Source organism: Panthera pardus, unplaced genomic scaffold (genome assembly GCF_024362965.1).
Source record: "Panthera pardus isolate Hobbes unplaced genomic scaffold, ASM2436296v1 HiC_scaffold_13, whole genome shotgun sequence".
Lineage (NCBI taxonomy): Eukaryota > Metazoa > Chordata > Mammalia > Carnivora > Felidae > Panthera > Panthera pardus.
The window spans coordinates 35,769,148-35,784,323 of NW_026526688.1; the positions used below are offsets into that span (position 1 = coordinate 35,769,148).

Sequence of the window (15,176 nt, forward strand, 5' to 3'; positions counted from 1 at the left end):
GTCTCTCGGACAAGTCTAAAAATCCATCTTCTGAAGAGGGTTAGAGCAATTAATATTCAGTTGGGTACAGGACCCGCCCTTTCTTGTTCGGGGTGAGGAAGGAAGGGGAACCCAGGCCATGCCGCTAACACGTACTCTCAGCGTCATCAGGAAGCCCCTATTCTGCAAGCATCTGCAGTGCCCCACCCAAGTTCTGGACCTTCCATCTCAGAATTCTATTGCTCATACTTTTATTTATGTAATTAGCAGATCCTAAATTGTGCCCACACCGATTCCATTGCTGATCACCTTTGTCTAAGAAGCCCATAAGCTGCACTCCATAAGTGCACAAGTAAACTTGCCACTTTGCAGCGGAAGTGTTGACCGGGGGAGGGAAATTTGTGCAGTCTCCCCTCTAATACAAGATTGTAAATGTGCTCCAAATGTGCTTCTAGGGAGGCAGCTAAAGTCTCTCAGAAGATGGGAGAGGGGAAGGGGAGGTGGAAATGACAGTGAAACCAATGGATTTCTTGCAGGTCTCCATTCTCCACCTTCCATTCTGTCAGTGTCATTGTCAAAGAAGGGGACGTCCAGGCAATAGAACCCGCACAGCAGCTCACCAGCAGCGAGCCCTAGCTCACCCATACAGCTGTGAAGCGCCAGCTGCAGCCACAAAATCAACATCGCAACCCAGTGGGAACAAGTGACTGCCACAATAGGACACACACTGTCAGTTCTCCTCATCCCCCCCCCCCCCCCCTCAACTTCGGGATGATCCTTGCCTCCTCTTGCCCTACACATGTGTTCTAACTTTCAGGTCTTTTTGAGAAAACAGGCAACTGAACAGACCTTGAAAAAATAGGAGGGATTCTTGTCTCCTATACCTTTTCTGTAAAAACAGGTGAATTTATTCCAAAATGGGACATCTTGAGGTCTAGGACACACATTTAGATTCACAGGCCCTTAAACTACAGATTCACCTCTTGGTATTTCTAACCAAGTCATGAGCACTGGCTATATTTTTGCATTGTAGGGCAAGGATTAAAAAATTTCTCAGTGCTGGTTCAAAGAGAAAGAGGCCAGGGTAACCAGGGAAAAAAGTTAGGCTTGTCTGCTAAGTAAGCTGCATTCAGGTTCCAGGGTCACTCTGAGAAAGGGGGAGGAAAGGCAGAGAGGCACTATCTAGAGACTGGTTACCAGGGCAGCTTATTCCTAGGATTGAGCATGTTTAAAAACAGCTGACATCTGAATGCGGGAATACAGTCCGTGTCACAGTTTTTAATACAATTGCCTCTTCTGAGGTGCGTCGTGGTTGCCGAGTCCTTGGGCCAGGGATTGGGCAGCCAAGGGCCAACTTCCAATCCCAGAGGCTCCTGGCAGGGCCCTACCCAATCTGGATCTGCCCTGAATACATAGTGAGGACCAGCATGATGGTGAAACCAGTCAGGAGGCCCAGGTTCTGGATGACAAAGGGGATCAAGATGCTGCCATTTCTTTCATCCTCCTGGCAGACCTCATTCATCTCAGGGAACTGAGAAAGAGGAGAAAAACAAGAGAGCTGCAGTTTTTCTCAACCTGGTACGTCCAGGACGACTCAGCAAGAGAGAGATAGTATACCGAATCATCGTTATGATACGTATCCTAAAAATATTTGTTAGAATATTAACACAACAATTGCCATATGATTATAACTTAATATATGTTATCTACCATTATATAATATACAATTATTATATAGAGACTATGTAGTTAAGATATATGACTATTAGCAGCAATAGCCTTCACAGCATTGCCCACGGTGGCTACCAGTACTTTTCAACTATTGAGGTAAAACAGTATTATACATGCATGTAGCCCTGGAAAGGTTTAGATGCTGGCTAAAAAATTACTGCTTTGATAAAAATAAATTTTTTTGCTGTGGACTTTAAAAACATTTGAGAAGATCTTTTTGTTACCAAAATGCTGCCGCCACCTCTTTGGGAAATTGAGCACCTGTGGAAGGAACCAGAGCTTGGGGCTGTAACACTCCTAGGACTCAAGGGCCCCGCTGCTGGCCAGTAAGGCAGGGGACAGAGAGCGGACCTTCTCATTCAAGCAATCCAGAAAAATGTCTTAACCGTGGGGGGGTGGGGAGCTCCCCACAAGAGAGGAGAGAATCTAAAATGCTTCCAGGGAGTGAGAATGGGTCATGGTGGTCAGCACTCTTATCACTGCAACAAAAGTATTATTTTCGAGGGACATGGAAAATAATTCATGCAAAATATGACCTCAAAGAACAGGTCATGCCAACAAACAAGAAATCAACCTTGTTATGCAAAATATAATGAATAATGAAATACCAATCAGGTATTTCATTAGCCAACTCAAAGCCAATTAAAGGGGCTACACCAAACATCAGTGGGTACCATTATAATGCATGCTTTCAGGCACCGCTGACACTGGCAACACTCATTAAGAAGTGTTGAGTTGGGTTCAAGCATCTTCTTTAATAACATATGCTGGTAAGTTTTTTTGTCCTTTAAAAGCTAATGTCCTCCAAATGAGTGTGCTTCAATCCTGAGGCAAAGTAATGACATGTTTTTCATCTTATCAAGAAAATAACGGACTATTTTAAGTTTTTATTCTACTCTTATATGCTGGACCACATTTATACACAGCATGAGGTAAGTCAGGTTCTTTACAAATGGTATTTTGATAGATACTGTATTATGTCTGTGCCATATGTGTGCCCACTCTTTTAAGGACAATGTTATATTATATTCATTTGGATAAAACGTGATTTGACAACTGATTTAAATAAAATACTTGCTTCACTTAAAAAAATAAGTAAAATCTAATGTCCTCTTAAAAAGCATTGAACTGGGGCGCCTGGGTGGCTCAGTCGGTTAAGCGGCCGACTTCGGCTCAGGTCATGATCTCGCGGTTCGTGAGTTCGAGCCCCGCGTCGGGCTCTGTGCTGACAGCTCAGAGCCTGGAGCCTGTTTCAGATTCTGTGTCTCCCTCTCTCTCTGCCCCTCCCCTCTTCACGCTCTGTCTCTCTCTGTCTCAAAAATAAAAATAAACGTTAAAAAAAAATTAAAAAAAAAAAAAAAAAAAAAGCTTTGAACTATATGCCTTAAATAGGTGACCTGTGTGGTATATGAATGATTCCTCAATTGAGCTATTATGAACAAACTAATTCATGTCCTCTTAGCTGCCTCCCCTCCAAAGAATAACCTAGTGCAATTCTGCCTACATGGCATGAACTATGGAAGACTTACCATATCAGCCAGAGCAATATACAAAAACATTCCTCCAGCCAGTGCAAAGATCCAGTTGGCAGAGAAGTGGCTGCCAGCCAGGATGCCAAAGGCCAGACCCACGTAACAGCAGCAGGCAGAAAGGAAGTTGAAGAAGAGAGCCTGCTGGATACTCATCCCAGCATTCAGCAGGATGACAAAGTCTCCTAAGGAGGGATAACAAGAGGGAACGTGTGTGGAAGAGTTACACCAGGTCACGGACAGAGAGCACAGTGAGGACAGACTGCTTGAACTATACATAACATCTGGGTGAAAATCAAGACGGCCTCAGACCTGAGAGCGCAGGGACAAGTCTAAGGCACCCCTCCTCTTCACCTCTTCACATCTAGGAGTGGTCTCCATTTGCAAAACTTAGCCGCATACTTTCAGCCTAGAGGCTGAAAATAATGCACAGGATTTTCAACATAGCCAACCAACTAGCAGTTGCTAGCAATTGCTCTTTTGCTTGATGGTGAAGTAGAAGTGTTTTCCTCACAACTATACTGAATGATGTTTTTAGGAAACAAAATGGAGACTGAGAGAAGTTAAGTAATTTGCCCAACGTTACAAGCCAGTAAATTGGCAAAGGTAGAACTTGACCTTAAGTCCCTGAGCCTCCAAAGTCTAGGTCTTTTATACTCTTGCTCTGCTAAAACTAACCCCCTAACTCCAGGTTCATCTACTTCTTCCACCCACCAGACCTCTAACAGACATCTCAGCCTCTGGGAGACTAATAGGATGAGGGGTGCCTGGGTGGCTCAGTCAGTTAAGCGCCCCTCTTCGGCTCAGGTCATGATCTCATGGTTCATGAGTTCAAGCCCCACGTCAGGCTCTGTGCTGACAGCTCAGACCCTGGAGCCTGCTTTGAATTCTGTGTCTCTCTCTCTGCCCCTTCTTCGCTCATGCTCTGTCTCTCTCAAAAATAAATGAAAAATCTATGAGGTAAGTATTATTATTAACCCCATTATAGAGGTGAGGAAATAGCACAGGATATGGACTGGGAAGGGAAACAAACATCCCAATAAAAATCTTCATCATTTTCAATGATCAATTTTCAATTATGAATTCAACTGGTAAGAATTGGTGGTTAGATTTTACATAGCACAGAGAATGTGTTAAGCAGTTACAACAAGCATTCTGAAGTTGGGGGCGGGGGCAGTGGGACACACGAAGGGTGCTGCAGGGGACGCCAGCAGTGCAGGCACACTCACCTAGCTCATGTGGGAACTCCTCGCACAGGATGGCCACCGAGGTACTGATGCCTTGGAAAACAGACACGGTGAAGGAGGCACCAATAGCCAGGCCATCGATGAAATTGTGGAGGCCGTCGCTCAGGGTGATCATCCAGGCCAGAGTGCCAATATCAGAGTAGCGGACACCTTTCAGCCAGTAACAGGCACTCTGGGAAGCCTGCAGGTCCTACAATAAAGCCCATCCCCACGGCCCCAGGTCAAAGGATGAATGATGGACCTTCAAGGTAGGCCCAAATCATCAAGGCCATTACTGGTTAAAGGCCAACAGCAGATGGCCCACTGACCTGGACAGAGAGTGAGCCCACGATGACCTTCTCGTCCATCATGGGGGCCTTCCCATCCAGCTCACTGCTGCAGTGCTGAGGAATCATATGGTCCAGATCCCCGTTCTGCAGCTTCTCGGTCACCCCCTCCTCCTGGTCCTTCTTGGAAGGAAGCGTCTCAGAGGCATAATGGCTATGTCCATGATGATGCTGGAGGAACCATGGGGAAGGGTCAGCACGACACTCACCAAAACCACAAAGCTTCTTGAGCACTGGTAGGTGCTCCCAGCACTGGGAAGACCTCATTCCCACCATCAGAGAAAACATAAGCAGGCAATGCACACAGAAACCAAGGGAAAGCTGTTATAGAAAGCTGAACTAAGGTGAATGTAAGGGCTTAGTGTAGGACAGAAATCAAAACAGTGACCTCATAGCCATCACTTGGTCCAACGAGGTGGTATTGCTAGTGAGGTTTAGAGCTCCTCCGTTGCACTGGATAATGTTATTCCATTCGGCAACTGATCACTGTGTGCCAGGCACCAAAGATACCTTTTTGGAACTATACCGCAACAATCATTCCTCTGTTCTCTGCGGTGGTACTTTCTATGTAATGACTATGTACCGAGCCCCTCCTTCACCTCCTAGAGTACAAAAGGTATATTAAAAAAACAATCTAGAATAAAATGAGGGGATACACCACTGCCTAGCAAAAGGCACGCAGGGCCAGATCTGGCTTCTGGTCTGTCCTCAGCCTTTGCTAATACCCTCGTGAGGGGAGATGGGAGATCTATTCCTGAAATCTGTCGGTTATAATCCACTCTTGGGGGAAGAGGGGGGACAGCAGGTAAGCTCACTGCATTGGTGACACCATTACCAAGACATACAGACATTTCTCAGATGGATGCTTTCCCTACAAGCACTTTTCCCTTTACTAACAATTAGGCCTCACCTCATTTTTCTGCTTAAGAAGCATCTTCAAGATCTTCTCTGTGAAAAAGAAAAGATAAAAGCCCCCAAACACCACCGCAGACTTGGAGACATAATAATCTTCCAGAGGGTTGAAACCAAAAGCCTGTGGACCCAGGAAAACAAAATGAGTTTAAGAAAATAAAAAAATCTCCACGGGTCCCCTCTCATCTCTTAACCACTTCCTTGATTCTAGGAAAGGAAAGAGACGCACTCTTTGTGATAGCTCTGCTGCCTTACCCCTTCCTGCCCTTCCAGCAAAATCGAGCCCTTGACTTTCCTTCATGCCATATCACCAGGGCCTGTTAGGGTCTCTCTAGCTCATTTTCTGATGCAAAAGATCAGTCCCCTTTAGAATTATACTCCCAAGAACAGCCTTGGATATGGTTTTCTACTTTTAATTAGGACTCTGTCTTCATTTTTCCTTTGCTACAAGGGCAGAACCTGCCTGCAAATTCCATACTTAAGGAGACACTTATGTTTATTTCCATTCCTTATCTAATGTTCCCAGTTGATCTGCCTGTAAACACAAAGAGAGATGGTGTAATTATACTTTCTAAAATGGGAAATCCATTCCCCAGTTAAATAGTAAGAATTGTGGCATCTTCTTGACCGCAGACCTTCCAGTGACCACAAAGCCAAAAAAGCAGACTGTGTCACTGCACATGTCAATTTTGGGGTTTTTGTTTTGGGTTATTTCTGGAAACTTCACTTATCAAGGGGGGCAAAAAAGAATCCATTGGGAAAACCACTGGAGTAGGAATCAGGAGAATCCCACTCTCAGTGATATTCCTGACGTGTGGTGGGGCCTTGGGTAACTATCCGGTGACTTGCTCCCTCCATTTTCTGACAGGAAGCAAGCCTCTCAAATAAACCAGCCTTCTCACGAATAGGTCAAAGATAAAAGTGACCATAAGCACCGGGAACGCTGGGCTGCTTAAAAGATGTTTCTCCTTTCTGTTTTAAAGGGACAAAATCCATCTCTACTCGCTTGTGTAGTTTTCTAAGAGACATAAAGGTCAAGTTCTAGTATGTCAAGAAACAACACACACAGGCCCAATTTCCAGGAGAGGCAAATCATCTTAAGGAAGAGTGGAGTGAAAACTGTCCATTGACAGTTCTCTGCAGGAAGCCATGAAGAATGGCAGAGTACAAAAGCATGGCTTTAGCAGTTCTGACACCTGGCCTCTAGGATACGTTTTCTTGTTCTCTATTAAATGGGTAAAACCCTACTTCTCTAGACATCAGCTGATCTAAGAAGTCAACTAGGAAAACAAAAACCCACATCATGGAAAACATAAGGTACTATCAGAATGTGGCATCGTCTCTGTGCTTCAACTCTGGCTCGGCCCAGGCCTGTCAGACCACCTACAAGGAGACACCTCCTGCATATACTCATTAGCGGGTCTACTGCAGAGATTACACCAAATCAGATGAAGCTTCTCCAAGGCTGCCTGCCAAACATTACAAAGACTAAGCTCCTCCTGTTCTGTGGAGATTTTCCCACTAACCTTGGCAAAGGGGCAAAGGTGCCATCAATGTATGTGAAACCAGGCCATTTTATTTAGATTACCTTTGTCCCAAAACAACCTACTGCGGAGAACGCATCGTTTTATTGAGATCTAGGGATTCTGTCGGTTTTTCTGTGTGTGTGCCTGCAGCCTCAAATCGGGAGCCATCAAGTGATCTAACTGCACCACACCTTTTCACTCAGCAGTCAGAGAGCATGAACCAGGCACCAGGCACTTTACAAATACTAACTCATGTAGCCCTCGCAATGCCAACGTGGGATCAGTCCTATCATTTCCCCCATTTTGCATATGAGGAAACAGAAGCACAGAGTTCAATGACTTGCCCAAGGTCACAGAACTTGTAGAAGGGTAGAGCTGGGATTCCTACCCAGCTCCCAAACCTATGCTATGCTGCCTCCTAACTCATGAGTCAATCTCAACTTCACTTTCCACAAGGAAGGGACCTCCTTCCTGTGCCTTGTATAGAAGTGGAGGGTGCTCCCGCTGTGCCCCGCAGTCCCCCCCAGAGACTGGCATGCTCCTGTGTGAGAAAGCCCTGGCTTGCCATACCTCGGGGATGAGCTGGAAGAGGGCGTTGGAGTAGAGGGTTCCAATCGCCAGAGCTATGAAGTAGAGCAGCAGCCTCTTGTAAAAAGTCTTCTTCATGAAGGGCACCACGCTGGCCCCCATGAGGGAGCAGAGGGAGATGACGGTCACACAGAGGAGACCGTATCCCCACACTGCCGTTGGGGGAGAGCCAGCCCCACCCAGGACAGGGAGAAGGGCAAACGCCCCATTTCACAGCGACCACCATTTAGGGAAAACATGGGGTGGAAAGGACGGGGAGGCAACGAGGAAGGTTTTGGTGGATATTAACAAGGAAACAAAAAAGGAAAAATCAGAGAGACAAGTAGGGAGGGAGAGAGAAATAGAAAATTTGTTAGTGATTCAAGTCTGATGAAATTTCCTTCAATCAGTTCAGAAGAAATGAAGAGGAATTCAAGGTGGCCTTGGAACCCGTGGCTCCCACTCCAGCTGCTGCCTTTGGTGGCCCAAGTGACACCTGGAGGTGCACCTGCCAGCTGGTGTGGCTGCAGGGCGGGGCACTGCCTCCTCACACAGCTGAGGTGTGCTCAGGCCTATCCACAGGCTGCCCATGGCAGACTTTGGACTCAGAGGGCTCTCTTCAATAGGAAACAAGATCAAGGAGACAAAGAGATCTCATTGTGCTGGCTGCCATGTTTGCTTTTCACATGTGGCTTATACCATATAGGCACACGCACTTCCACCTGGACTTGGTCTGGTTTTGCAAGATAAAACAAAGTCAGACGTGCAGGGCAGATGGATGGAGAACCAGTAAAACCCAATGCCCGTATAACTTAGTTTCTTAACTTCTCAGGTTTGTTTGTCTCAAGTCTGTTTCCATTTGCTCTGAGAGAACTCCAGCATGGAGGACAGAGTTCCAAGATCACCTTGTCACAAAAAATATCTCCTCTATCATTTCCCAGTGTCACACACTCCAGGTAGGACAAAACTGAGCCAGGATGAGGCACTCCCCTGGGAGCCCAGGGGCGGAGCATGTACAATTATTGTTTTCCATTTAATAAGCAACAAGGCATTTCATTTTGAATCTTTAAAAAATTAATAAATTCAGTTTCTGGAGCTGAAAAAAAATAAAATAAAAGCCCAAGATGAGGTCTCCCCTTGAAGCACTTGTTAGATTCATGTGGAGTTTTGAGATAACATGGAGATGGTTACTCTTAAACCAGATTTCTTCTCTCACTTAGAAGGAACAGGCAAGGCCTGGGCTTTGCGTCTGGCATCTATTCTGGTGAGAGTCTTTTGATTGGCAAAGGCTGGGCAGCCAGTGACATGGGCTCTTTATGAAAGGCAGCTGCCACTAATCCCCAAGGGGGTCCCCACACAATCACCCCTACTGCATGTGCACAGCCCTGCCTGAGCTGACAGAGTGGGCAGACTATCAACTTGGGTCTTTTTTTTTTTTTTTTTTTTTTTTTAGCTCCTCAGTGGTCACAATTAAAAAGCAAAATTAACAAATATTTCAAACAGTCAAGTAAGGGCACCAGGAAGTCAGTCCTATCCCAGGAAAAAGTCAAGATGCAAGGTATGAAGGCCTGAGTGCCCCTTTCGTTTATCTTGGAATTTTAATTTGTTTTCGTTAAATAGTTTTTGTTCTGTTTGGCTCTCTATGCTACGAATTATGGCCTACTTGGGGTGGGGCGGAAGGATCCCTCACTTTTTAGGCCAATTCTATTGACCAGTTGGTAACCTCTTTTCCTTCCACCTCATTCCAGATGGGTGATCCCTTGGTGGCCACACCTGAACACTGTCAGGGCCTCTACTTAAGGCACGTACAGAGTACCAGGACTTGGACAGTGACCACCAGCTGCAGTGTTCCTTCTGAGCCCTGCAAACGGGGCAGTGGAGAGGCAGGGACTGGGAAAGGGAGGCTGAGAAATCTCCAACAGGGAGGGCACATGCGGAGAGCCTTGCATCTGACATCACCTGAAGAGGCCACAGGCCAACCTGGGTGCCCCAGGAGGGAGAGAAGTCCCTTGAGATCCAGAGTCAGAAGTCATTTGTGTTCCCTGATATGAGGGAGAAGTGAATGTTCCAGGTGGCAGTTGTCAGGAGCCTCGGAACACAGGGTGGGGGCAGGGCCATTAGGTAGGGGCTCAGCTGCAGGGCCCCCAGGGAAAGAGGACGCGCAAGTTTCTGTTCTACTGCACCTCTGGGATGAGCTGGAAGAGCGCGTTAGAGAGCAGCGTTCCAATGGACAGGGCGATGAAGTAAGTGAGCACACGGCTGAAAAATGCTTTCTCCGTGCACGGCAGGACGAGGACTCCCAGCAGAGAGGCCAGGTTAATCAGTGAAACACTGAGGAAGCCAAAGCCCCACACTGTGGAGGAACAAGAACAGACGAGGGCCTCCATTACTGAGGGTGGGGGTGCTCTTGCTGCCTGGGGTGGCCCATTCTCAATTCAGCTACCATCAGGGCAGACAGAGAGCACCAACCCGTCAGTACATTAACGGTTGAGTCCATCTCTTGCTGGGTGCTGTGGAGAAGCCTGAAAACAACCCAGCAAAGTCGCTATCCAAAGAAGCTTACCTTTTAGATGGAGAAGCAAGTGAAAACAGTAAAGTCCAAAAAACCATAGGAGTGAAATGATGATAGCAGGAAACAACAAAGGCAGCATATGCTAGGTACCAAGGGGTGGGCAGCGCACATCAGTGCGACAGGGTTTCAGAAGGGCAACCCAGGCCCGCAGGAGTCACAGACACTCACAGACCATGGTGAGTCCACTGTGGCTGGAGCAGAGGTACTGGGCAGGGTGGGGGAAAGGATAAAGTGGGCTGGGGGCAGCTAAACTGAAAACAAAACAAAACAAAAACAAACAACAAAAAAAAAAACCCAAGGCCATTAGTCCCTTGTAGTTTAATAAAAACAAAAATGAAAAAATAGCCAAAAAAACCCCACCAGGCTGGTCCAAAATCCCAACACTGAACATTGAGCAGCCGGTCTGACAACATGCTGGAGCAGTCTTGGGAATGCAGAAGGTATCAGTGTAATCATTACTCTGATTCACTCCCCTAGTGGTGATGAGCTGGTCACTTGTGAGACCTTCCGTGAGTGGCACCATCTATCAGCCCAGGGATCCACGTGACATGAGCACGGCCCCAGGCCCCTGCCTTCCTGTCCCAGCTCACCTTCAATTGCGCTTGGCTTCCCCTCTTCTGTCTGCTCATCCTCCTCGTTCTCCTGGTTCTCAGAGGAGCAGGCTCGGGAATCCAGCTGCTGGAGGATGGTAGGGCAGAACTCCTGGAACTCTCTCCTTCCAATCCGTGACTGGTTGCTGAAGTTGTGGGCAGCAAAGAGGTCTCCAGAACTAAAACACTGAGACAAAGTGGGAGAGGCAGGAAGCCTCTCAGAACCCAAAGTCACACCTCGCCCCTTGTAGCAACCGACAGCCTTCCACGAGGAGAAAATGGAGATGGAACCCTTCCAAATCTTGGGGAATCTGTAGACTAATCTCTAGGAACGAGAGCAAGGTAGTCCCTAAACTTGAAAAACTGATAGGTAATCTCAGAGATCAGCCATGCAGTGAAAGTCACACACTTTACACACACCCATTCATACAGGGCTGCCCAGAAGGTCTGGGAACAACTGAATTCCAATCTTTGTGACCAGGGTGTGGTTTGTGGAAAACATGATCTATTTGCATACCTGAAGAAACAGCTTCATTCAGATACCAAATCTGGCTGCACATCACAATAGCCTGAGGAGCTGTTATATTAAAATGCAGATTCCAGATACTTCTCCAGAGCTGTTATTGAGCACTGGCATCTAAAGAAGAACATCAGTCCCCAAGACCCTATACATGGTGTCCCCAGTCTGAAGAACGTGTTGACAGAGATTAGTGGAGGAAGGAAGGAAAATCTAAAGATGCAGTGTACCTTGGAGCAAGTATGGGCTGGCCAGAGGACATGAACGCTCAGTCCCCTTGGGAGGTGTTAGGTTAGTACTCTCACATACCGTTCCTGTGAAACACTGCAGTTTTACTTCTAATTATACTTTATATACTTACACATCAGTCTTTATCTGAGGCGGTTTTACATGGATCCGTCCTAACAGCCCTCTGGGTGTGGTGACAAGTGAGAGCTTCTGGGCCTACAAAGCTGAGGGCTGGACTCTGGTGACCCCAAGCTACTGCTGCCGTGCCAAGGGGCCCTCTGGGGTCAGTCTGCAAGAGCCTGTCAGGGCAGCCTTCTCCCCAGCTCAGACATTACCGCGTGCCTGTGGTTCTGCATCCAGGCTGCCTGGCCCCCTGGCTACGTGGCCTCTCCAAACTGTTCTCCTTCAGGCTGAAGCCCCCGGATGCCTAACCCACGAACCTCCCTCGATTCCTCTAGCATACACTCCCCTCCCTCTCTCATTTCTCAACTCTATGAAGACTATCCAGCCCACAGAATTTAACACTTCATGTTATTATCAGATGACTCTGTTCTCAGTTGGTTAAGCTCCCCATCGTGACAGCAAACTCTTCAACATGACTCATTTTTCTCTTTCTCACAGTCCTCAGCACAGGGAACAAAGCAGATATATAAAGACACTGCTGGCTGACTTACATTTGGCTGCCACAAATAGCCTCAGACTAGGATTAGCAAAGATGATATGGAAGAAAGAACAAAGAACCTGGGTCCCAGTCCTGAGCTCTCCAGGAGTCACCGTGAGACCCTCAGTATTGCTTTCTAAACAATGAAGATTTTCCACCTGCACCTGAGGTAGTGTGAGGTTCACCTGGGATTGCAGGCAAAGGGCCTTGTAAACTGTAAGCCCTATGAGAAATGCTAGCTGTCAGGGAGCTCCGGCTTGCCAGCGGTTCCAGGTGATCCCAGTGCAGCTGCAAGGAAGTTTGTGGAAGGCCGAGATCCCCCACTGACAGCTCCCTCCGGTAAGGGCTTCAAAACAGCCATTTGGGAGGGCAGGAGGTGCTGCTGGGGACTCAGACTCACTGACCCAGACAACGGGAGGAAGAAGAGTTGGCCCCTCTGCTCTGCCATCAAGGCTCACCTGCTCCAAGCTGCTTGGGCTCCCCATGCCTAACCAGACTGTGACCCTAGGAGGGCAGACAGTGCTCAGCAACACTTGGAGCCTTACCATCGAGAGGTTCCTCTGTCCCTGCAAAGGTTGGGTGACATTGTCCCGGCCCACTCCCACATCCAGGTGGTTGAGCAGGGCCTTCAGCTCCTGCAGGGTAAGGCTGTTCCCCTCCCCATATCGATGCAGGAGGTCCTGTAGGAAAGAGGCTGCGCTGATGGCTGGTGTCCCCGTGGACATAGCATGAGCTTCAGGAACAGCAGCACTCCATAAGCTGAGCAGGATCAGCAGGAAGCAGTCAGGGAAGGCTGGGTGTAGCAGCTTCATGGTGGCAAATAAGCCTGTAAGAAGGAAAAGCAGGTGAGTGAGAGGCTCCAGAAACCGACACTCTCCTCTGGCTTCCCCACCAGACATGGCAGCCTCACTCCAGACAGCCTTCCCTTCCCCTCTAACTCTTTACCCTTCCCTAATACCTCTACCAAGCTTTTGAGAAAAACACTTCTCTTCAAAGCATGGAATAAAAAAATAATAAAAGGACAAATTCAACAGGTTTGACTAAACTTAAAAATACACAGTAAAAAAACTACTTGATTATGCTTAAAAAGTTTTTATCTTCTAGAGATTCAGAAATAATCGTGGATTAAAGGATATCTTACCTGGAACTTGCTTCAAAATAACAAAGGAGGGAGTATTTGCATTGGGAACATAGATGAGACACAATCAGGCATCAGGCATGAGTTAATAACTCATGAAACTGCTCAATTAGGTGAATGGGAATTTATTATACTATTCTACTTTTTTTTTTTTTTTAAGTAGGCTCTATGCCCAATGTGGGGCTTGAACTCACAACCCTGAGATCAAGAGTTGCATGCTCTACCAACTGAGCCAGTCAGGAGCCCCTATACTATTCTACTTTTATACATTGGAAATTTCTCCAAAATAAAAAGTTAAATTATAAATAAATAAATAAATAAATAAATAAATAACAGGGCGCCTGGGTGGCTCAGTCAGCTAAGCGTGCAACTTTGGCTCGGGTCATGATCTCAAGGTTCATGAGTCCGAGCCCTGCATGGATCTCTCTGCTGTCAGCACTGAGCTCACTTAGGATCCTCTCTCTCCCCCTCTGCCTGTCCCTAACTTGTTCTCTCTCTTTCTCAACAACAAACAAACAAACAAAACCTACAACTAAAAGAGGGGGAAAAAAATAGGCCAGGGGAATAAATACACCATCAAACATGACAAAGGTTTACCTATACTGCCTAAATTAGAGAACATGAAAAAATACTGAGATTCTCTCGTTTGTTAAGAATAGAAACTTAAGGGGGTAGAGGGATGGGCAAAACAGGTGAAAGGGATGAAGAGGTACAAACTTCCAGCTATAAAATAAATAAGACACAGGGATGAAAGGTACAGCTTGAGGAACATAGTCAATAATTCTGTAATAAATTGGTATAGTAACAGATGGTGACTACACTTACCTTGGTGAGCAATGTGTAACGCATATACATATTGAGTCAATATGTTCCATACCCAAAACCAATATATTGTATGTCAACAACAGTTCAATAAAAAAAGAACACAAGTTTAAAAGATGGACAGTGCTATATTGCTGCTTATTAAAATAGCAAAACAGATTTACAAAAGACACACCTGAATGTTAGTGAGGTTAAACAATAGAGTAAGATATGGCTGGTGGCTATATAAATCATGAGACTGGAAAAGTTATATGATAATAAAAGCATTTCAATCCTTTGAATTATTAACTCTACCTTTGGAATTTATACTAATAGAAGCAATCCAAAAATACAAAGGCTGTAGGCAGAAAATTATGATCAAGCAAATTATATCCATTTCATTGAATAGTATGCAGCTATAAAAACGAAACCATGAGTTTCATGTAAAGCAAACAAGCAGAACAATTATGTAACAAAAGTAGGAAGTGAGAAGGAACAGGGAAACATATGCCTAAAGTAGCAGGGCTGATGATTTTCTTTCATTAATCACTTCCTCAGTATAGTTAAAACTTAATTAGTGAAATAAACAAATACCAGGTAGGGAAAATGAGCCTCCTATTTAATCCAGACCCGGGAACCCCATCACTACAGGTGTTTCCATACCTCCCAGGCTCCCAGGGCCCTGGCACTCTTCTCACTGGATCACTCCACCTCAGGGCCTTTGCTTGTGGCAGAGGAGCTAGAGCAGAGTGGTTAAGAGTAGGCTTGTTTGGTTTGCATCCTGGTTCTGTCACTTGTTTACAAAGTGTGCGATCTTGGGCAAGATATTTAAACATTCTAGAGTCACTTGCA

General features: G+C 46.2%; 1 protein-coding gene across 3 annotated transcripts in view; it reads right to left on the reverse strand.

The window, feature by feature from the left end:
* Nucleotides 1–860: 860 nt before the first annotated feature.
* The window catches only part of SLC39A14 (solute carrier family 39 member 14), a 43,510-nt gene continuing 29,194 nt past the window's right edge, over nt 861–15,176 (reverse strand). Inside the window, exons 1-9 of one of the 3 annotated variants that reach the window (XM_019466993.2) lie at nt 14,988–15,011; nt 12,931–13,211; nt 10,980–11,166; nt 10,001–10,170; nt 5,723–5,845; nt 4,795–4,983; nt 4,469–4,676; nt 3,240–3,424; nt 861–1,510 (exon numbers count right to left, since the gene is read on the reverse strand). In XM_019466993.2, coding sequence (XP_019322538.1) covers nt 1,364–1,510; nt 3,240–3,424; nt 4,469–4,676; nt 4,795–4,983; nt 5,723–5,845; nt 10,001–10,170; nt 10,980–11,166; nt 12,931–13,197 — 1,476 coding nt within the window. In that variant the 5' untranslated portion in view covers nt 13,198–13,211; nt 14,988–15,011 and the 3' untranslated portion in view covers nt 861–1,363. Of the gene's footprint in view, nt 1,511–3,239; nt 3,425–4,468; nt 4,677–4,794; nt 4,984–5,722; nt 5,846–7,820; nt 7,991–10,000; nt 10,171–10,979; nt 11,167–12,930; nt 13,212–14,987; nt 15,012–15,176 lie in introns of those variants that run through there. The other 2 variants (XM_019466991.2, XM_019466990.2) reach the window with 2 other exon arrangements.